The sequence below is a fragment of the Falco biarmicus genome, chromosome 12 (genome assembly GCF_023638135.1).
Source record: "Falco biarmicus isolate bFalBia1 chromosome 12, bFalBia1.pri, whole genome shotgun sequence".
NCBI lineage: Eukaryota > Metazoa > Chordata > Aves > Falconiformes > Falconidae > Falco > Falco biarmicus.
The window spans coordinates 10,918,214-10,941,206 of record NC_079299.1 but is presented as its reverse complement, the minus strand read 5'-3'; the positions used below and the strand labels follow the sequence as shown (position 1 = coordinate 10,941,206).

The following is a 22,993-nucleotide window of genomic DNA, read 5'->3' as shown; positions in this document are numbered from 1 at the left end:
TTTAACAAACACAGAGATAGCGGCTGGAGTGCTGGGCCAGCAGTAGGTTTTCCCTTGCTTCGACCTACCCCAAAGGCCTTCATAATTAATTGTCCTTCAGAGATGAGGAAAGTTCAGAGACAGTGTGTATAGCGATGTCTATTGTCTGACATTCAGTTCTCCTTCCCTCAGCTCTTTTTCTTCATTCCACAAAGGGTTATCAATAGGAGCAGGGAGCAAGCTCTCTTCTAACAGCTGCTGATGGTGGCTGTAGCTTTCTGTGGAAGGTATCATTGTGTTCAGCCATCTATGGATTAAATGGCTGGAAAAGTTCTAACAACCCTTTCAAACGGGCGTGTTTATTTCATCTAGATTACACAGACCTATTTAGCTAATTAAAAACTTTCTCAGAACCCCTTCTCTCCTATTCAAGGGAAGAAAAAAAAATTAAAAGGCTGCTGTAATTATGAAGAATGGCTGCAATGAAACTTTGGTAAATAAATGAAAAATTCGATCTGTCAGCTTTGATCGAAAGGCACCCAAATAAGCACAGACTTGTTTGTTGAGTAGTTCTGTGGGTTTGGTTTGTGATTTGTTTTTGTGGGGGATTTTTCTTAGAGGGAAGAAAGGTGAACAGTAGAAAAAGCATAAAAGAAAACATTGGTATAAGCTGTAACAGAAACAAACACTCACCCAATTTAAAAAATTGCCACAGTTCATACTGTCTTTGCTCCTGACATCAAAGTGCAAAGATGCTGGAGTTTGCTAAACAGATTATTAATAATGTTGTGTCTTCTGCGATTAATTTAGAATCCTCTGTGGCATAATTATTAAACTTCATATACAACAGAACAAAATTATATACATGCTTCCTTGTTTTCCCTGATGATACGCAAAACAAAGATATGGTGCGGTTAGGAGATAGGCAAGAAGTACACTCAAATTAGAGCTGTTTATTAACAATCGTTATGTTACTGCTCCAATTAATTGGGCGAAGCCAAAAAGGACAAATACAATCATTCTTCCACTGAACAGTTTAACTAGAAAATTAGGGAGGATTTAATATTTTTTTTTCATCTTTAAAAAAATAAAAAAGAACTTTCCCTGCATTCTTCATAAATACATCACTTTGCAGTGAAAAGGAATAATCATATAAAACATTTTTTGGGCTCCAGTTCACTTCCTTGCTGTTGAGAAGGACCACACAATAATCAGGATCAATTACTGTACTGATTAAGTTATTATGCCTGGCATTTTGAGACAGGTTTTCTGTATTTAAGAAGAAATTGCATACAAAGTAGATGCAGCTAATACAGTAATGCAAAAAAAGATCATAAAAAATTAAAGTTATTCTTATGAATCTTTCATTAGAAGCAATGAAAAGGGACATTGGTGAAGCCAAGTGCTTTGTTCTTCTGAGCTCCTCTTGTAGGGCCAGATCCTGCAAACAATTACGTACTTGAGCCTTCCTTCTGCAAGAGTCCTGTTGGCGCCTTCAGCACATCTCCTGCTCTTTCACAGTTTGCCCACTTAGGCCTGTGGATTACTACCAGTGTTGTTCTACTTTATCAAACAGATGTTCCCTTTAAAAATTGACAAAAGTCCTGTAAAAAAATATACCACAAAATCACACAGCTGTACAGAGGCGAACACTCGCTTTTATGCAGGAAGAGCTGTTGTGAAATGATTTAAGGCTACTCAGAGCTTTTCAGATTACTCCCCACCGCAAATAACATGTTAAGTACTAAATTGCCCTAAGCGGTGTTTTATTACTGATCAATAAAATCAATGTAATCTTGTCTTTTAGCGTGGAAAAATATTTTAGTGGGATTTTTCCTGGTTTAGTTCATGGATAGCAGCAAACCAGAAAGCACACACCCCCAAAAAAAAAGCAAAACCCGTCCTCGTTTGTTTCTAATTTTGCTTTGGGGGAATCCTAGGATTGTTCCAGCTGAATGGTGTTGGGTTTCTCTGCCTGTGCGCATGTGTGCTTGTAGTGGTGGTGTGCTGTGTTTTGTTTTGGGTGTTTTGGTTTGTTTTTTTTTCTTTTACAATTATTTACCAGTACTCATCGTTATTGCCCCATCCTCTTCGCAAAAAGCCAACCCCCTTCAAAAAAAAAAAAAGAAAAGAAAAAAAATAGAAGAAACCAACAAAAAACAAAACAAAATAAAACTTGGCAAACTCTTCCGACTCCTACTGCCATTTCATTTTGCATTCAACAAGGGGTAGTGGGAATTGAAACGTCAACTGGAGATCGAGAAAAGCACCAATTTATAGTGTGTTAGCCTTGCACAATTCAAGGTTTCTTTTGCTAGCTGCACACATTATACCCAACATCTCGCCACTCTCTTGTGGCAGTTGTGAGGAATGGCTATTCCTTCCCGTGTGTGTAGTATAGGCCTCTAAAGACTCTTATTTATTCTCTCCCATGTCACCTTGTGTACAGTCTGGTCTGTGACACTGATGGTGATTATGTCATTATTTTGCTCTGGGGGCTTTGGCACATCTGCAGAGCTGATGCACATCTTCTTTGTTACGCTGGCATACGTCCCATATCGCAAATGCTTCATTAGCCTTACTGCCTGCCTCCTTGCCAGACAAGAATACCCAAATCCAAGCTTCTTTTTGCTCTGGTCTTTTGTGTCTGTGATGAGCCTTTATTCATCTTCCTAGTTCTTCCCTGTTTTCTATTTTTCTATGTAAAACTGATTTCCAGATGTCTGTCGTTCTCCAAAAATCCATCGTAGATGAGGAGTGAGAAGCAAGGTGAATTTTAACCCATGTTGTCCCTCACTCATGTAAAGTCTTACCCTTCATAAGCTGAAAGGCTTTTTCATTCATCCTGCATATAGAGTTCATTAGGCTAGGCAGTTAAATTTAAAATGTGGTGTTTGCAAAAAAAAAAAGAGGGGGAAAAAAGAAAAGGAAAAGAAACCAGTGATTTCTCTTACAATTTAATAAATCCTAGTTGTAGTAACGGGTAACATGCAAGTTGCACATGTTTCTTCCAGACTTCCTTAATTTCTTTTAGAGGACATAGCTAAATTTCTCACTCAGAACTTTCGGAGAAGCAGCACTGTTTAGTGAAGGAGGAGGGTAGCTGTTCACAAGACCTGATCGGCTGAAATTTCTTATATCCTGTTCTAATGTCTCACATTAAAAAGACATAGAACATTTTGTACTGTGAAAATTGAGGAAAATGTTTGATCTTCTAAACTCTATCTAAGCTGTTCTATATAGATGTCTTACCAGAAAGATGTGAAATAGTGGGCTAGCTTACTAGCTTTGTAAGATTTTTCCTTTTGCATCGCACACACCCCATGCTTTTTCTCCGTGACACTGAACTAAATTCTGGGCTGGATTCTCAGTTTCTGGTGTAAGTCAGCTCCAGCAATCATTGCAACTAATTAATCTGTGCCAGCTGAAGAGCTGTCTTTTGTTGTATTACTGTACAGTCAAGTATGTGAATATATGTTAAATGTTAATTGGAAAAAAGTTTCATTTGTTTATTTTACAACTAGAAATTAAATGCAGACCTGGATTTGGAGCCACAGAGCCATCGTATTTATGGGTGTGGGGTGGAGTGGGGCGTTGTTTTTATTTTTGTAAGGTGCACTTGCCAAAAGAGGAGGTCCTAGGCGATACCATCTCACGGTGCGGGGTCAGTGCTGTGTGACTGACTTTAGCAGAAGTCTTTCAGATAGGATCGCCTGTCCTATAGGACGTTGAATAGGTCACCCTCATGCAGAACACTCTTTGCGTGATATCTTCAGTGTGTTTTAAAATGGACAGGAGTCAGGCTTTCATAATGTGAATTATCAAACTGTCATAACTTTTGGAAACCATGGGAGAGGTTTAGCAGTATTGTGACCCATGCTGGTTGCTGGGCCAGCTTTCTGGGGTCCTGCCCTTTCTCAAAGCAGGTAACCCTGGGCTGAGAGAGCAGTGGCAGCGCAGAGACTTTCCAGCATTGGTGTGGAGTGCAATGGGAACACTGTTTTCAAAGACAGTTCAATCTGTAAGGTTGAAATACTGAGGCTGTGAGGAAGTAACAGCAGAATATTGCAGGGGTGCATGAGAACTGTGTGTCCTTCGCCTGCGTGAGAGAGAGATAACCTGGGAGGTGAAGCAGTCATGGTTCAGTATCCTATTGAAGCGATACTAGTAACACAAGAAGTGAAGTTAGGAAATATTGTTTGGTCCAAAAGGGAGGGAGTCTTCAGAGTACTGGGTCACTTTCTGTAGTTACACCGAGCCCATCACCTGCAGTACTAGAGTGCAGCTGGATTTCACAGTGCAGAGAAAGAGCCTGGCGCCCTCCTGACATGCACGTGTGGGTGGGCGAGAGGGAGAGGGGGACAGCCAGAAGGTCTGGCTGAAGGTAATCAACATGTTGGAGATGATTTCTCCCTGCAGATCTGGAAGGGGCAAGGTTCATCTTTCTTATCTGCACAGGGGGAAGGTACGCAGCCAGGCTCTGCCTCGTTTTGTGTGCTACCGGAGGGACTCATGAACTGCCCTCTGCAGGGGGGGGGGGGGGGCAGTTTCAAGGCTCTAGTGGAAATGTGCCATCAGAAGAAGCGGTGTCCAGGTGGTGGTCCAGAGTGCTCAAAGATGTGGCCTTGAACTTGTTTCTGTGGTTAATGGAGAGGCTTTGTAGAGAGCAGCAGACCAGGGTGGCATGATCTCTGTTGCTAAGCAGAAAGGCTGCTGCATTGATTGGGACTTAGGGGAGAACAGTGGCGTAGACGCATAAATGCATTTAAAGCAGTAGTAATCTACAACTTCAGAAAGTTTTTAGAGGGGAGAGGGGAAATCAACGTTGCAAATAAAAGCCCTTTAACTGCTGAGTATCAATGCTGAGGGGGAAGCCGAAGTGGCTTATCTCATGCAATTGCAGAGAGGGCTGGCTCCATCAGAGGAGGCCCAGCCTCGAGGTTATCTAATCCAGCACCGTCTGGAGTCGCACCATTTCCTTCCGCAAGGGATAAGGAGGAGTCAAATAAGAGAGAGCTCAGTCCATTAGGATGTAAGACTTCGTCTTCTGACCCCACAGGCTTGCGAGGCTCACCAGTCCCCGGCAGGTCCTGTGCTGAAGCTTTTAACTGGGTGTTTGTAGGCCAGTTTGTCTAGCTGCATGGCTCAGAGTGGAATAGATGGAGCAGTTTATCCCATCACGATGGGCTCCAGATGCCCATAAAAGCGTGGTTTCATTGGGAGGAGGTTGGTGAGAGTTAATCAGGGGGCACCTGAGCTTCATTTGCAACACCCCTCACCCATAACCATGCAGTTTCCTTCCCCTGCCCCTACTCTGCCTTGGGAAAGAGGAAAGGAGGTACCCTGCTGCCAGGGGGCACGCTTACCACCTTCATGACACCCCCAAAAGGACCCCGGTGACTGCCTGTTTTCCCTGCCAGGCTGATTAAACACCACCTGCTTCCCATCCCTCTCCCCTACCTCCCTCCACGCTCCCCCCACCCCAGCACATACAAACTGAGGAGGGAGAGAGCACAGGTGGAGCTTTTCAGGGCCAGACACAGAAGACAAAGGTGTCTGCAATGCAGAGAGATGGGAAGAAAGTGCAAGAGCAAGCAACACCAATTACAGATGTTTGCTAACTTTTATGATGTTTTTATATATATAAGATGTATTCTAGATTTATAAACCTTTCATTATCACTTCTACTGCAGTGTTAATGGTTCATCTATGGGGTCAAATTCTGCTGAACATAAATAAATCCCTGCACACTACAAGCTCTATGAACCAGTTTTCCTCTATATCCATGGTCTACCCAGCAGTTTCTATCTGCCCAGCTCTTTTATGCATGGAAGTACACCATGAAAGCAGAAGACTTACTGCTGGTGAGAGACACACCTGCTTATCACAGTCCAGGCTGTACCTCCCGGTCCTTCTGAGTAACACATCACATTCCCAGCTGGCTGATGTGTCCAGGAGAGTATGCAATAACCTGTCTGCTGTTCCTGCAGCAGAGCCAGAATTGGGTGGTCATCCTTGTACTCACTTTTCTGGACAGGTTTTTTGTGGGCGCCTGTATGCGGTACCTGCCAGAATTTTGGCAGCAGGGTACATAATATGCCGCTTGGCATTGTAGGCAGCCTCTTGTAGCAGATTGCATTTCATCACAATGGGACTGAGTTAAAGTTAGACTATTCTTGTCTACGAGTTTTATTTCTCCTTCAGTTTTTGTATGAGACAGCATCTGGGGTGTGACAGTAACCCCTCCTGTGTTTCTTCCTTACATTTCCCAACACATACTAGACACCCAACTATCATAAGCTGTAGGAGCCTTAGTGATTTTTCCATTCTGCAGCAGTGCCACTGGCAATGCAGTAAGTTAAGGGCAATCAGAGTTTCCATTAGAAGCCCCTACATCTCATGCAGTTCTAATCCATCAGTAAGGCAGAAAAGGAAATTTGATAATCATCTCCCCAGTAAAATGCTATTGATGATTTTTGAGGACGGGGAAAGGGAGAACTGAATTTCAAGGTGCAAAAAGTCTAAATAAATAGAAAACAAAAAGTCTTTTTATTTTGTTTTAACCCACTCTACTCTCAAGTCTTACCAAGTTTTGTGCTTAAAAACTAGCCTGTTAAGGCTGTTGTGTTTGCTTGAGAGAGTAGCTGTGTTTCTGTGGTGGATAGGCTCACCCCCTGAACCATGGGCACAGCAGTCCCAGGACAAGGATCCTACAGGGGTGCTGGCGATGCCGTGACGTGTGCGGTGCAGGATGCCTCACACATACTGTGAAATGGGAAGATGGGTCCTAACAGGGAGAACCCCGGGAGGCAGAAGAGGGGGTTCAGCCTGAGTGAGCCCCAGAAGCGCTGTTGTGTGCGTCCAGCCGGGGCACGCAGCACCAACGGCGCTTGGCGCTCCAGCCGCGCAGGGAGCCTGCGGAGTACTTCCCAATCTTTATTTGTGGAAAAGCTTAATTGAAATGCAAGTGATTAAATCTAATGTATCATGCAGTATCCATTTTCACTGCACTACCACTTTCACTTCCCCGATATCATCAGGCATCTTAGCATCCCTACTGTCAGGTTTTTTTCCTTGTAAGAGCCATGCCTATTCTCTCTCCTCTTTGTGAGCTCGGCAGAGGAGATAACAGTAAGCCAGCAGTAGATTACTAGTGCCCCAGACTCTAGTCAAGGGATAAGGGATCTCAGCTTCACTTCAAACTAACACTTAAAATACATTCTTAAGTCATTTGAGGGGCATGTGTTTTCCAGCTTTTTACAAAGAGTTAAAAAGTTACAGTGTTACAGCAAATGCAGTGTGAAACTTCTGTTATTTTCCTAATTTTTCTCTTCTGAGCCGGACTTGGGCTAATGCTTTTTCCTTCCCAAACACCAGGCTCAGTGCTGCTGTTAGTGCTGTCCCAAAAGAGTGGGCTTCTCTTTGTGTGCTACAGTGGGAGAGCGGATCATCCCAAACGGCCACCCAATTTCTTGTCCCTCTTTTCTTTTTTTAAAAAAATCATTTCTTAACAGATTTGTGTGGCAGGAGTGGTGAGAGGAAACCCGAAGGCAATAAATGCAGATCGTGGTGGCACCAGAGAGCTACTGCTGTAGCCAGGGGGATTGGGACACATGTGGTGATGGGCAAACTGACGCCCCACTCTCTAGAAAGATGGTGGTTGGGAGAAAAGTGTGTTTACTGGAGCATCCAATAGTTGAGGTATTTTTCATTTGTGTTTTTAAAATAAAAGCATCCTTTCCAACTATTTCTCTCTCCTCATAAGTGATAATGGAAGAGGCATTAGCCTTTCCATTGCCTGAGCCAACCTGTTTTTTTCTAAGAGGTGTCCAGGATGTTCAGCCAATTGAGTGATCTAATTAGCTGAAAATTGTTAATTTCCTTTACCTTATAAAGCACCTAACACAGAAACTGTTAAATAATGTTAAGTGTCAGACTTAAACTGAGAACATTGGGCCATATGCTGCCGTGGCTTTCGCGCCAGAAAGTGTAGCAACTTACTCCAAAACCTGCCTCCAATTCCTGTGTAGAAGCCAAAGCCTCCTGCTTGATATGCTGCCACACCAACTCACAGCGCTAAGATGGTCCCACGCAGCAGCTCGCTGCGCTTAGGGAAAAGAGCATGTGTATGAGGGGAGGTGATGGGCTGGATAAATGTGGCAGCAGCCAGGACACCAGCAAGGGGTATTGCAGACGCTGCCCTTATGAGCACAGGAGAACCGATGGCAGGGCAGTGCTGCTCAGGGCAGCGTTATCCTGGAGACAACAGCAGATCCGTGCCTGCAGCTGCTAATTGTGCAGGTTCCTAGTCTGCAGAGGGCCCAGTGGATAGGTGCCTTGTACCTCTTCATTAAAGCAGGGGGGTTCCTGGCTCGGTGGGATGCATGCAAGGAAGGGACTGGTCCCAGTGTCACCAGCCTCCCTGCAAGCCCACAGAGAAGTGGCTTCAGAAGTAGTGTGGTGCCTCACTGTGTTACTGCTGGCTTGATCCCAGCATTGCTCTGATGCAGTGTCTTACGGGTAGGGAGGGATGGGGAAGGGCTTGTCCTCGGTAGGTTTCCTTCATGACAGGCTGTGGCGGCTATGGGAATAAATGCTTAGGTGCCAGCTTGCCTCCAAAGCCTCCAGGCTTAAATCTTCCTCGTGTGAGGAAGGGGCTCAGGGCTGTGCGTGGGTGATGCAAGTGGAGTTTCTCAAGCATCTCCTTTAGGAGGGTTGCACCGGGCCAGCAAAGCTCACCTTACCCTGACTGGCGGTGGGGGATGCCTGTGCACATCTAGTTTGTACTTTGTATGAGGTTTTCTCAGCAGTATTTCCCCTGAATCTCTTCTGCTGTTTCTGTGCTTGTGCTGGTGCAGACCGCTGTGCACACATATTAAAGCTAGACCTGGAGCTACCCATGGTGAGACTGGTCCCCCTATAGTGGACTTGCTCATCATCCTGGAGAGGTTCTCCATCACTTGTCTAATAGATGCTGTTTATACCTTATCCTTGGGTTAAGAGGCTCCCTGCAGAGTCCCTCTCTATAGCTACTGTCTACATCATCCAGCTAGAAGCTTCTCCCTCTCACCCCCTCCAACCTGTTTACCTCCCATTACCACGACCTTGCGCCCTGCAACATGAACAGCTTTCACCAGCTGAAGACCTCTGATCCTAAGTCCACTAGAGATTTTGGCTTTCCTATTTGGCAAGGCGACTTGTTGCCCACCGGGTCAACATGAATAAAGACTTTTTAAATCCACGTCCTGCAATTGCAAACCCCCACCCCACCCCCCAAAACAAGAAACCTGCCTCCAAATAATTTAACCTCTCCTGGCAGCCTGATATCTTGAGCTGTCTGTTCTGCACTTGTATATTTCTGCTCTTAATTAGGATCAAAAAAATCCAAGCACACACTCACCAAGAATTCTACTTTATATAAAATTTGAAAGTAAAATCAATCCTGGCCCAATCTTATCATTTTTAAAGTATGTTTATCCAGCTTTGTAGTAGGAACAAGCAGACTGTTTGAAGGCCACATAGTTTTCAAACCTTGGTTGCAACACGTTGCCCCATTTTGAAACCGTCTTTATCTAGCCGAGAAAACTAAAATCTGTTTGACAAAGTAGCACTCCAGCCAGTTTATCTTGCAATATGGCTTTAGCTCACAGAGCCTATTGATTTCCTTAAATTAATGTTTACAGAATGCTACTGAATTTCACTCAACGGGACATTGTTCTTTTGAAGCTTTGTAAAATATGATACAGAGTGTTATTGCCGTTTGTTCCTTTGCTAAGACTGATGAAACTTTTTTTTTTTTAAAGTGCAGCCTTGAACTATAGCTGTTTCCTACAAGTGTGTTTACTCTTGGAACATTAGTAATACAACACACTATCAGACTCCAGCACAATACGGCAGGCAAAGTCTGTAGGTACGCTCTGGCCAGCCTAATCGTACAAATGTAGCTGAAGTTTAACGCAGATTAGACATCGTATGAGAAAAGGGTTTGAGCTTAGCCCAGCTGTCCCTGTCTGAAGGATCTTCAGATTTGTGTGCTACAGCCAAGCAGTTGTCTGACACTGTTACAATATTAGAACGGTTGCGTTGGTCTTGGTACTTCTAAACATGGGACCCTGCACTGAAAATTAACATCTAATCCTCTCCCTCTGCCCCTCCAGACAAGGTGAATAGCTTTATGGTTGCCGTGTGCGTGGTTTGGCGGCTTTTGATCTGATCTCTGAGAGGTGCTTAAAAATCTGCTGCAACAAGCACTTGCCTTACCTCTCCTGTCCACCCAACTTTTGGTAGTTTACTGAAATAAAGTTGCTGTTACCTATTGGTGAAATTTTACAAGAAATCACAGCCGCTAATGACTTGACAATTTTGCTACTGGTTTCTGCAGCTATACTACCATTAGACACATCCGTCTAATAAATCTTCACCATCCGCTTATGAGAACCAACGGCCAGCCTAAACTGGGCACCCTTATGTAGGGCAGTGTGTACCTTATCCCACATTCAGCAGAGTGAACCACTAATTTGGAGTATGAGTGGGAAAAAAGTGCTTCTGAGGAAAACGTGTGCCCTAGCCCAGCAAAATCAGAAGTGGACCATCCGCAGGGGATGTAAACCCTCTGTTGAATCCAATGGGGCAGTGAAAATTAGACTGCTGAGGTGCTGCCCCTTGGCAGCCTCCCACATGTGCTCAAGGAGAGGGACTTAAACTCCCTATTTACTGTGTGCAATATTAATGCATCAGCTGGCAAGGGAGAAAAATAGGAAGTCATTCGGGCACTTAAGACGCAGGCTTCTCGCTTTATAAGACTGTGTTTGGGAACAGATGACTTTTCTTTCTATCGTTGAGGTTCCACATAACCAAGTCCCAACCCCCTGCAGAGGGGAAAGGAAAGCCAGCTCTGACTTCTTGCCTTTTTATCTAGTAATCTCTGTGTGGCCTTCCTAAAGCATCTGAGTTTATCCATTTAAGTCCACTCTGTCTGCAGAACAAGTCCCCAGCTTGTGCTACTGCTGTCAGGAGATATGTCTCTCCTTGATCAATATTTACTTAACAAACAGCAGGGGTAGGAGAGTTTGTTTAGAGGAATCATGTGTGCACAAGGGTGAATGAATGCTCGGTAAAGTACTTCACCTGTTTGTCTCCTTTCCTGGGGTATCTTTTCTGCTTCAGGCCTCACGCTGGGCTTTGCTACCGTTGCCCCTGTGAACATGCTCAAAGCCACCCTGCTTTAGGACAGTGTAGCAATTGGCCGCAGAAAATGAACTACTGAGTAAATATTTTATTCCCTGTTCTAGGAAAGTTGAAGGGGGGAAGTTTAGGAACTTTGTGAAATTACTTCTATGCTTAAAATTATTTGATGCCCAAGTGAAAGTAAACTAATCTTCCCAGACTCTTGCACTTCTGGAAAAAAAGATTTCAAAGAGGTTTTAAGTGTTTTATTGGCACAAAATATTTCAAAGTTGCCACTGCCAAAAATCAGAAATAGTCTAAATAAAAGATTTATACACAGGTAAAGTTGGAAGGAAAGAAGTATGTCTAGTATTTTTAAAGAATAACTTTAGAAAGGTCTGCTATTCATTTATCCAAGTAAAACAGTTGTTTCTGATGCCTGAAGTCATTGCATGCAATTAGCTTTGAGGCATCTGAGTCTAGTTTGGGGGGGTGGGTATTTTATTTTGTGAATCAGAGTTGTAAAAGCCATCTGAAATATTCATGCAGAATTGTCTGAGAAGCAGTTTCTGTTTTATTTACTGCACAGTAGAACAGCCACAGTGGATTAGCTCTACAATACCCGTAACAAAAGCACAACAGCTGATGCATGTGATGTTAGGAGGTGACAAAACAGTTAAAGTATGCTGCTGGCTACAGGCAAGCAGTCAGCAGATGCAGACAAAAGGGTTTGTGACAAGAATAACTCTCTCTCCAAGGCGAGCAGTCAAGAGTATCCAAAATACCAATACCCTTTTCTCCTTGACATTGTCTTCTTACAGTCAGCATTTTATTGCCCTTTTATAGTAAAAAACCAAAACACAATTCTCTGGAATATCGTTTTTAACTTGACTTTCACAATTCTGTGATCTTTACATCTGTATTGCTTTTTCTATCATCTAGATTTACCACTTAAGCAAGAATTCGTGAAAGTTTAAAAGATTAGCTGTAAAGAAGCCCACCCTCAATAGGATTAATGATATGAAATACACATATAAATCTTTGAGCAGACTGGTGACTTGTTTTGTCATTTGGGTTTGGTGGTTTTCCCCTTTTCTATTAAGAGAGAATTAAGCATCTTATTTTGCTAATGAAGAAATAAGGCTTGGGTAGAAATTAAACATTTGCTTGACAATGGGAGAGATTTAGGTGCTGGAAAGGGACTGTGAATGAGCTGATGTTTATTTCAGAAGTGTGAAAAATCAGCTTATATATCTCCAGAAAAAAAAAGAGAGAGAGAGAGAGAGAGAGAGGCTGTCTTCTTTCTAACCTTTGTAATTCCCCTTCTATTCTCTGTGACATTCATTCAGCTGCCAAGCATGTTTGGCAAGGCTTGAGCCAGCGAGCGCACTTCCAGTGACCGCTAACCTTGGTATGTCCTGACACTTATGATGAGTATCTGCAGGACACAGAAGGCAGGCAGGCTGCTATGTCAGGCTTTTATTATGTACTGCAGAGGCTGGGGACAGTCAGTTTAATAAAACAAATCATCCTTGAAGGTAAAGCAACTGGGAAGAGTAGGAGGAGGAGGGCTCGGGGAGGGGAGGAGATGAGGGGAATGGGAGGGAAGGGAGAAGAAGTCTTTGCTGCACAACCCAAAAAAGAAATGAATTAATTGATAAAAGATACAAGATACAAGACAACCTAGTAATGAGAAAAACAGTGAAGGGCCAGTGATTAGCCACCAACTTGAGACACATGGTTACTTCTAACGTGCCCTCCTTCCCAACAGTGATTTTTAAAGTCCTTGCATGCCATCAGAAAAGGAAGCCTGATCCCCTGTGTTGGCTTAAAATTAGCATTGTTTCACTGATCTTCCTTGAGCAACACTGGCTTAAACCTGCTGAGGATCTGCCCTCACCTTCCCAAAAAACGCTGCCTTTTTGGTAATGTTTTCCTTGAAAAGAAATTCAACAAGTATTTTTAAAGCGTATCACTTTCTGCAAGTGTGTACGCTTCTGTGTGAAGGAAGAGTTAGGTCTTACTCGAGTCCAACTTTCAAGCCATTGGAACTATACTTTTACTCACATAGAAATAGTTTGTGCTGAGTATTTTTAACAAAGCACTCCCCCACAGTGCTAATCCAAATGGTTAGGCATGGTAGTTGCACATGCAAACCCAGGAGTGAAATAGTTCAGGTTTGTTGTCCAAGCCAAGGAAAATGCCAGTAGTTAAAACAGCATAAATAGACAAGAGCAGATGAGAGCTTTAATTCCCTCCCCAGTTTTCGTAGACAAAGGGGATGTGTTAACGTGGCTAAGGCTTGAGAAGGGGCACCGTGGTGGTGCCTGGACTGCATTAGGCAGTACAGGACCGATTCATACCAGGTGTAAATCAGTATAACTGCACTGAGGCTGGTAGAGCCCTGCTGATTTACACTACTCCAGAGTTTGGCCTGTGACTTCTACCTTGGCAGCAAAGCTGACTTACTTTGAGAAAGCCTGTGGCAAAGTGGGATTTCTTTCTAAATCAGTCTGATGTGGAAGCTTCAGCCTGAAACCCACCTAGCTTCCCCCTGAGCAGACCTCACTGTCTTTCCTCCTGGTGAATGTAAAGTGTGATTCTTTGATTGACTGCTGCCACCTGATGCTAAGAAAATGCCCTGGGTTCATACTAGGGATTGTTGGTTCTATTAAAAGCAATGTAGATGGAGTTTATTTGTCACTGAAGCATTTTCTGCAGATGTTCCTACTTCAGAGATGTTCAGTCAGTTAGGTGTAAAGATGCGCTGAATAGGTCGCCATCACTTAGGGTCAGGGAAATGCCACCCCCATACACATAATTAATATGGTTGACTGATTAATTGCCCACTGAAAAATATAACTACCCATCCATTTCAATATTTATTTTCAGGCTCTGGACTTCACTAGTAATTTTTTTGCTTAAAAAAACACAAAAACCCAAACAAACATAAACAAAACAAAAAACCCCACTGCAGTTACTCTTTCTAGAAAGGAAGAATGTTGGCCAATGTACTATCCTGTGGAGATTAATCACAGTGCTATTCACATTACAACATGCGAAGTAATGTGTGTAATCCAGTCTGACATGAAAAATTGCTAATAACATCCCAAAAGGAAAGAGCCAGGAATAGCTCTAATGCCTGACAAGTAGGGGAGATCTTTGGGATGTCAGCATTACGAGGTGGAGCATCCAAGGGAAGAAGCTGAATTTTTGGGGCTTTTCAAAGCCCCCACAGGTCTTTGTTCACTAGTATATTTGTGGACTGCTCTCTGCAGCCTGTTGTACCGGGTTCAAAGGGGCCCGGCCCTGCAGATGTGACTCAGGTATAATGAAGTCAGACCTTAAAAGCTAACTCTTAGTCTAAAAGAAAAGCCTGTGTGTAGTTATGGGGTAGGAGGCCTGGAAGCTAGAGGTTTAGCGGTTTCACGCTGCCCACTCCATGGAAAAGCATCACCCCTACCTGGAAAACTTTCACATGTACAGGTAAAAAATGAGTGGCAAAAGCTCAACTTAAAACCCAGGTTGTCACCTCCACGCTTGAAGTTGTCACGGGTATAACACCATGTAGGGAGAGGCAGGACTTTCTGTGTTTGGGCTTCATGCTTCTCGTGTAGGTGCTTGTAATTGCCTCCCTCCCATCTCCAGTGACTTGGAAGGGAAAAAAGGCATCTAATGTTGGTCCTCTGGAGTGGACACCAAAATTGAAAGGTGTGAACTTCTTCCCAAGCACAAAGGCAAAAAACAAGAGGTTTTGCCCTCGTGAGCTAACATGAGTGTGTACACCAAAAAATTGGTTGTCTACTACACTTCTAGCTTCCTAGTATCATGCAGTCAGCCACTCCTTCCCCTTGGTTAGTGCCCAGCAAGACCCAGCACATGACCAGTTGTTTGAACTGCATGAACAGAAAAGTGCCTAATTTTTTACAGCAATGCAAGAATGAGACAAGCGGGGTATCTTTTGTAGACCTATTACCAATTGCCCAAACAACAGAGTGGTTATGTGAATTTTTAAGTTATTTCTTTGAGCTGGAATAAGTGAAACAGTTATTTTTCTTCCCTCGTAATTATGGCTGGAATAGAACATCTGTAAAAATGTTTTTTTCCATGCGGCCTGTTGAATGAAAAATTTCCACAGAAGGCAGCCTGTCTTTGGGAGCAGAGAAAAATGTGGGGGGGCTAGATTTCACTCTCAGAGGTAGATGGAGGACTTCTGCAGCCTGCGGGGCTTCTGGAAGCAGTTTGTTAGCTGGTGTCAGGGGGAGCTGATCTCATGCTTACCTACTGGCACAACGTGGCTAGCAAACTGCTGGTGTTTCCCCAGCGGTAACAGGTGAGGGAGGCTCCAGAGCTCTATCAGTTTATACACGCACATTTCCAGGCAAGTTTTCTGAAAGCGGCTTCTAAAGGGAGAACAAATTCCTGAAATGGAAGATAAGGTGCTGGCCCTGATCTGGCAATGTCACATGCATTCAGTAAATGAGTGAGATCTGCCTGGGTGTCTGCTGGCCACAGGAATGGTTGAAGTGGCCCCTACTGCAGGTCAGAGAACTCCTCTTGCTGGAGTGGGCAAAGAATAGCAGTGAGGGAATACTTGCTATTATAAGCATGCTGGCTACTGGCCGGCCGTGTATTAGCAGTTCTGGAGCTGTGAAGCCATATTTCCGTAATAAAAATGGAAAATAATACCTTTATGGAGATGACCTCAACCTTGTAACAGACATATGCTTCATTACAGTGATTGCTTTTGAATCATTTAAGGCAGAGGGTAAGAAGGTGGTCCTGGTGCTTGAGACACCTATTTAGGATGAATTACCAAAGTTTTGATGTAGCTGTGTTTTTTAACATTCACCCATTGTTCAGGGGCTTCTGAGAGTGGCATGCTCCTGCTAGCTGGCTGTTTGGTTCACCCGTGAAGTGACAGTGACAGTTAGAAAACCCAGATGAGTTTAACTCATCCCAGCTCAGTAGCCACTTGGAGCACAATGCACCCATTGAAGACGCTGGGGGTTTATTTGTAGGCTTCTGAAAAAGAAGGGAAGACCATAATGTCTCCCAAGAAAACTTGGAACACTATGCACTCATAGAAGAGGTTGGGGTTTTATTTGTAGGCTTCTGAAAAAGGGAAGACCATAATGTCTCCGGAGAAAGCCATCCTATGGGGGTCTCGCACACAGCAGCCCCAGAAGCAAGCTGTTAGCTGAAGGCTTGCTTGCTTGCTGTTGTTTTTAAACTACAAACAACATTCAGAGATACCGTTTTTCTTTGATAGCTTTCAGCACTGGTCGTGACCAAAGTTAAGCACAGAGGTACAGAGGGCTTTTTATGCGTGCATAACTTCTGAATTAGTTCCCACACAGAGAGGAGAACATAGCTGTAAATGCATGGGTACAAATCAAGCAGAGATTTCTCTCCTTAAAGACAATTGTGTTTGTTTCCCCTCCTGCTAATTATATCCTATAAATCCCCCACTCTCCAAACCCAGACAGTAACATTTTGTTACCTACATTCTGTCAGTAGACTTTACAAAGATCTCTAACACATGTTATAAAAGTTATTGCTATAGTACTATATATAACAGCTTTGCATAAGAGAATAGAAGGCTGCCACATTTAGAAAATGCAGGTGCTATGTAAGCCCCTTTCTGAAAGAAAGAACTTAGCTCAGTTTCCTTTGAAGAACCAGAGACTTGAAATTGAAAACTGTATTAATGCCATTGTCTCCTTGTATCAGCAGGTTCCAGAGAGATTCCTGGAAGTGGCTCAGATCACGTTACGGGAGTTTTTCAATGCCATTATCGCAGGCAAAGATGTTGATCCTTCCTGGAAGAAGGCCATATACAAGGTCATCTGTAAGCTGGACAGTGAGGTCCCCGAGATTTTCAAATCCCCAAACTGCCTACAAGAGCTTCTTCATGAGTAGAGAGTTCAGCAGTTATTTATGAATGTATGAAAGTAGCAGTCCCCTTCTGATGCCCAAGTCATGTGTGTCTCTATTTTAATTTCATATATATGTGTATCGCATACATATATATGTATATGAAATTAGACTGTGATCCCTTCTGGATTTAAGATTTCGTTCAGTTCCAAGGGGATGGTTATTTTACTTCAGCCTTCAGTTTACTTTTGCCCGAGACCCTTAACATTTGGAGAATCAACGGGGTTAATTTTCAGGGAGAAGAGTTTGGAAGCGTGTAAAAGCCTGTCTTAGCAAGTTAGGGCATTATGTTTAAAAACGCTTTGTCAGATTTATTGCTTGCTGCAAAGTGGCATTTTGTCTTGGTGAGACTAATGTCATGGCACAATACTACAGACAATGAAGTTTATATTATGTTTATACTGCTAAAGGTCTGAACTCTGTGGAGTCACTTCATAAGCTTCAAGCTTTTTTTTTGTATTTTATATACTTTTTAATCAATAACTAGATTTTGTTTCCTACTTCAAAAAACTACAACATCTATTTTAGGTACTCACTTCAAGAAGTGATACCCAAAAAAGCAAACCCTATTCTTCGTGCTTTCCTTACAGAAATGATAGATACCCTGCACCAGTAATCAACATGCCAGGTTGTTGTTTCTCTAAGTTGCAGCAAGGGTTCTTTGCACAAATCAAATACCGTTCTTGCAGGGCGAGGCCAGTAATTCATGCACAATATTGTATCAACCACACTAATTTTGGAATATGGTCAGCTTATTAAAGCGGAAGCATTTCACTCTCCATAGAGTAAAAATGAAACCTTCAGCGTCCTATATTGCCATGTCTCGGTCTTACTTTATATGGCATTAATCCTAAATGTATTCATTTCTTAGTCCCTTCTGCCCCGCAAAATCCCCTTTCCAGTATACAAAGTTTTCTGTCTGTGTTCAACATCTGTCCTGAAAAGCACTTTTTGAATGATCTTAGATATAGTAGAAGAAAGCGTCTTCACCTCACAGAGCTGAGGCAAAGGAAGAAAAAAAAAAATAGACTTGCTTGTAGTTATAAAATATAATTAGTCTTTTCCTAATCAGAAGAACAAAAATGACATTTTCATAAAAATCTAATCAAGCATATACAAAAATCACAGTGTCCTCCTGGCTATGCAGGGTTCAGATAACCAAATTGAATTTTTAAAATTACAGTAAGTGCAGCTTTAAAAGAAAAAAAAAAAACCAACAAAAAAACAAACAAACAATTTGAACAATGCACTGCACTTATCTTCTGAAGCTGGAGTTAGTCTTGACCAAAATCTGAGCTACAGTGTGAAGTCCGTGATGGATCTGGGTTCGCCTGAATGCTATACCGTGGTATGTCAGCAGACAGAAAGAAAGCTAGCTGCTAGTTCTCGTGCTTTCTTCAGTGGCTCTCCTTTTCTCATGTTTTCAGAAAGATATCGTCTCCAGAAGTTTGGGGGAAGGTTGAATATGCTATGGCGCTCTGTATTTGTCATTTTCTCTGTCGTCTTTTGTACGGATGCAGTAAGAATTTATTGTTATCGTCAATAATATTTTCCCCTACATAATTCAATCTGAATCTAGAGGAAGTTCCTAATTAGCTGCGAATTATATTTAGACCATCAAGGATATTGGTATCTTATTTCTTTATTTTAAAATTACATTTTGACTTTGGAGAGTGAAAGTTTACCCATGTGACTAAAGAGCTGACCTGATCATTGCAGTTTCACTTCATTTACAAATACTGCTGATAGACAGAAATGTATGAAAGCAATTATTGTTAGCAGAAAGCCTTAAAAACCTGCTGACTTCAAATTAAACAGCACAATCCTACGATTCCCTGTCATTCTTTTCAAGCACTGGCAGTATCTGTGGAGTATAGGCAATGCAGACAATAGCATGGGATGAAGTGCCAACGTTTTCACTATGCATTAAAAGCAAAACAAATCTTGATCTTAGACTCCCTGAGGGTATCTAATACTGTACGTATCCTTACAGTAGACAGGATGTGTCTTTTTCTTTCTTTTCTTTTCTTCCATTTTCTTTCATTTACTTTTGTTTTCTTTTTTTGTTCTTTTTTTTTTCTTTTGTGCATGATTTGGTAAACATTACACTTCATAAAGATGTAACTCCAATGAATTCTGAGTCAGAAAGGATGAAAATTGTGTTCATGCACTTTTTTGATTTACGGGAAGAAGTGGCATAAAATGCTCAAGTTTTAATACAGTAAGTTCATCATTGGCATACCATCAGATACAAAATGTAACACTGCATTGTCACCTTGGACATAAGAAAGCAAAGCCATACTTTAGTCATACTATGTGGACATACTACTAGCTACCATCTCAATCTGTGATTTTACCGTTGCTTTTATTATATTGTTTATTATTATTATTATTAATATTATTATTATTATTATTATTATTTGGCTGCAATGTGATTCACATAATCTAAATAAGTGAAATTGTGTACTCAACACTTGATGTTGTTGCATTTATTTATTTATTTATAAGTAGCATAATCTCAATAGTAAATGAGGCATAGGAATTAAGAGTAGAAATTTCATCTTAAAAGCAAAATAAAAACCTCCTTGGTCTGAAAAAAGGAATAAATGATAATTTGATCATTTCAGTTATGTGATTTTTCTGCATTTTATAGCCATATTGCCTTTGTGCCTCCCAATACACCTAAAATTATAAATACATGGCATAGCTCCTACTAAATTTTGAGTAGAAACCAGTTTCTTTTGAGTGATCTCAATATTATTCCACTAAAAATGGCTAAAAGGCAGGAGGCTACTTTTATTATAATGAAAAGTTTACATAAGGAAAGAATTTAAAAATCCATGTAGAAACCCCATGTTGCCATTCATTTACTGCTAATTCAGATTTATTTCTGCATATAAACTTGAGGTTATAGTCTGTGCCTAGACCTTAAATGCACCAGCGGAAGGATAAAAAAATCCTTCAAAATACCAGTTTTTCCCCCACAAGTACAATTGTTCTTGTGCCTTCTGTGGCTTACAATTTTCATCTTTTAAACTTTATTTTTCAATTACTACAGCTGCAATAAACACTGATTTTTTTTTTCCGGCTGTTTGACATAATGTTGATAGCTATGCATATTTTGTGTCTTTTTAAAAATTAAAAAAAAAAAAAGCAGGAGAATACGTTTTTGAAGAAGAGAATTTTTAGAACAGTTTGATAACGCAAATTATTTTTTCTCAATTGTTTGAGCAGCATTCAAGTTTTGAAAATTCTTGTAGAAGCCAATTTTTTGTAACTGTGGTGCAAATCTTGTGTTTTCTTAGCCTGATGAAAAGTAGTATAGAAGCAATATTTCATACGTGATGTGCATATACATATACATATGTAGTCACACACACAGAGACAAAATGTGTGGGTGTATGTATGTATATATACACAGAAACACACACATACACAAAATATGCGTATGAAGTGAAAAGCTTACCTTTTTCCTATCTAGATTAAGAACCTATTTTAGACATTTGTTATGTTTTGTGAAAAGAATGTTCTATTTGAAACTACAAAACATTTAATTCTTACTGTATCTCTGGTTGTTTAATGGGAACGTTTCACATTTAATGGTAAACACGTGGAAGATGTTAGAATGTAGTAATTATTTAAGAAGGTGTTCACCCATGTATTCCTGAGGTTTGCTTTGTGCCTCTGAGTATTATTTAATTAAAGTGTTTTAAGTTTGCAGAATCTTTGTTACTGTACCAGGTATGTGGGTGAACATTGAAAATCGAGGGGAACTTTTATAAAGCAATGTAAATATTCAACCTTACAGCTGTTCTTGCATAAAGACATAAGATTTTAATAACTACATTCTGAAAACATCTGTTGAATTTATAAGAAACACTACAGTAACTGTGTAGATAGTTGAAAGCATTCTTGAAAATCCAGCTCTCTACTTTTAAAAGTTAAGTCTCTTTCATCAGATGTCAAGGGAATGGGTAATACAGTTTCTGTAAAATTGCAGAATTTTTTTCTATGTATATGAAGTCAGTTAATAGAAAAATGTTTTTTTCCACAGGTTAAGATTAATTAAGAAATAAAGGTGAAGATTTTGTGGCTTTAAAGATAGGATTTTCACCAGCAGCATTGAAAGATTATAAGTATATATATATACAGAAAGATATATATATATATAAAAAATGGAAAGTGGTTTACAAAACCCCCAAAATGAGCACTGTACATGAGAAGTGAAAGCAAAAACTATATTTGCCATGTGTATTATATAGCAATCATTGGTGTTAATAGTGCAAATGTTTCCTTCTGGTACCAACTGTGTTTGAAAATTCCAATACGCATTGTTTTCAAAAAGCTCCCCTTAAGGAATGTAACTGGTTTATATGAGTAAGCAGTTACTGTATTGCACTTAAATGTTCTGTTGAAGGAAATGCAATTTTGTTTTCTGTAGAACTGTTGGTTGTAAACCATCTATAAACTGAAGCTAAAAATGCTCATTTTAGAGCTGGGATGAAAACTGGTATTTAACCTTTGTATCTTCTTAGGAATATCCTTTTTAGCGTATGAAAAGTGGTGGCACTATGACTTTATTTAGTCTTTTCATCTGAGCCACAGTCACCTCTCTCCCGAAGCAGCCACCTTCCGAATGCACAAATATACTGGGATATGTAGAAACAAATCTAGAAGAAACAGTGAGCTTACATTTTTCTCTAAAATCCATCCTTTCTGCATTAATTGTACCACTTGAGTGAGATGTTAGACAAACACAATAACCATCTCATTACCGTATAATGTGTAAGAGTCAGAAACTAAAACAAAAAAGGAAAAGAAAAATAAGCCTCTTTAGGTTGGTTTTAATGCTGCCCAGAAGAGTCAAAGGTTAAGGTTTAAACTGATATTGTCCCAGCCATTACTCATATGTATATAGTTACAAAAGTGACAAAACACTGCCTTTATATTATTTAGCAATATGTTGTAAATAGCATTATTAAGCTCTTTTTTTGTAATAAAGACCCTTTAATTTGAAGATAGTACAATAACTGAACTGATAAAGTCAATTTTTTGATTTTTTTTATTTTATTTTTTAGCTAGAGGCAATTTCAACTGTGGATTTTTTTTGTTGTTGTCTATTGTTCTGAAGACTTTGCATAATTTATTGGTTTAATTTATCCTAATTTATTTGATGAAGGTGTACAATTTTGTATTACCAAGGATGTACTGTAATATTAATTGATGACAAGATAAAACAGTAAGACTCCCCTGTCCGTTTGGAAAAAAAGGTGCAGTAGACAATTGATTGAAAAAAGTTACAATTCTAGCTTGGCAGCTACTAAATTTAAGATAAACACAGGAAAAATGTTTGGGGGTGGGGGTGGGGGGGTGGATTTTATTTTGTGTGTTTAAAGCTTTTGTATACTCTCCAGACTTTTACCTTTTTGCTTTGTACCACTTAAAGGATACAGTAGTTCAATTGCCTTGTGTGCCTTCCATCTTCTCTAAACTGAATGTATGTGCAGTATATATGCAAGCTTGTGCAAAATAAAATATAAATTACAAGCTCATTGCCATTGTTTATATTTATTTCCAAAAGTTTATGTTGCCCCATACCGAGAGGTAAAGCACTGAACCTCTCTGCTGTAGCCAGGCTGTGCCTAACACTATAGTCCTCTGAAGGTTTTCTTTTCCCCTTAGTTAGAATTATTTATTAATGAAACTGCCAACCCTCTTGCAAAATGGATATAATGATTTATCTAATCCAGTGCCCTACATCCAGCGCCAGCTAAGATAATGAATGCTATTTTGCAATAGTCTGTCGGACAAGGAATAACTCCCTGCAAGAAACCAGTTATGACTAAGGCATAGATAGTCTTTTAAATTAAATGTAGCCAACGTGAGCTAGAAAGTACTTTTATTTATGATG

At 40.9% G+C, this 22,993-nt stretch overlaps 1 protein-coding gene across 1 annotated transcript in view; it reads left to right on the top strand.

Moving 5' to 3' along the window:
* The window catches only part of PROX1 (prospero homeobox 1), a 49,949-nt gene extending 27,315 nt beyond the window's left edge, over positions 1-22,634 (top strand). The window contains exon 5 of the mRNA XM_056356930.1: positions 16,882-22,634. Within this exon, the coding sequence (XP_056212905.1) occupies positions 16,882-17,067 (186 nt within the window). The 3' untranslated portion in view covers positions 17,068-22,634. The remainder of the gene's footprint in view (positions 1-16,881) is intronic.
* Positions 22,635-22,993: the final 359 nt, after the last annotated feature.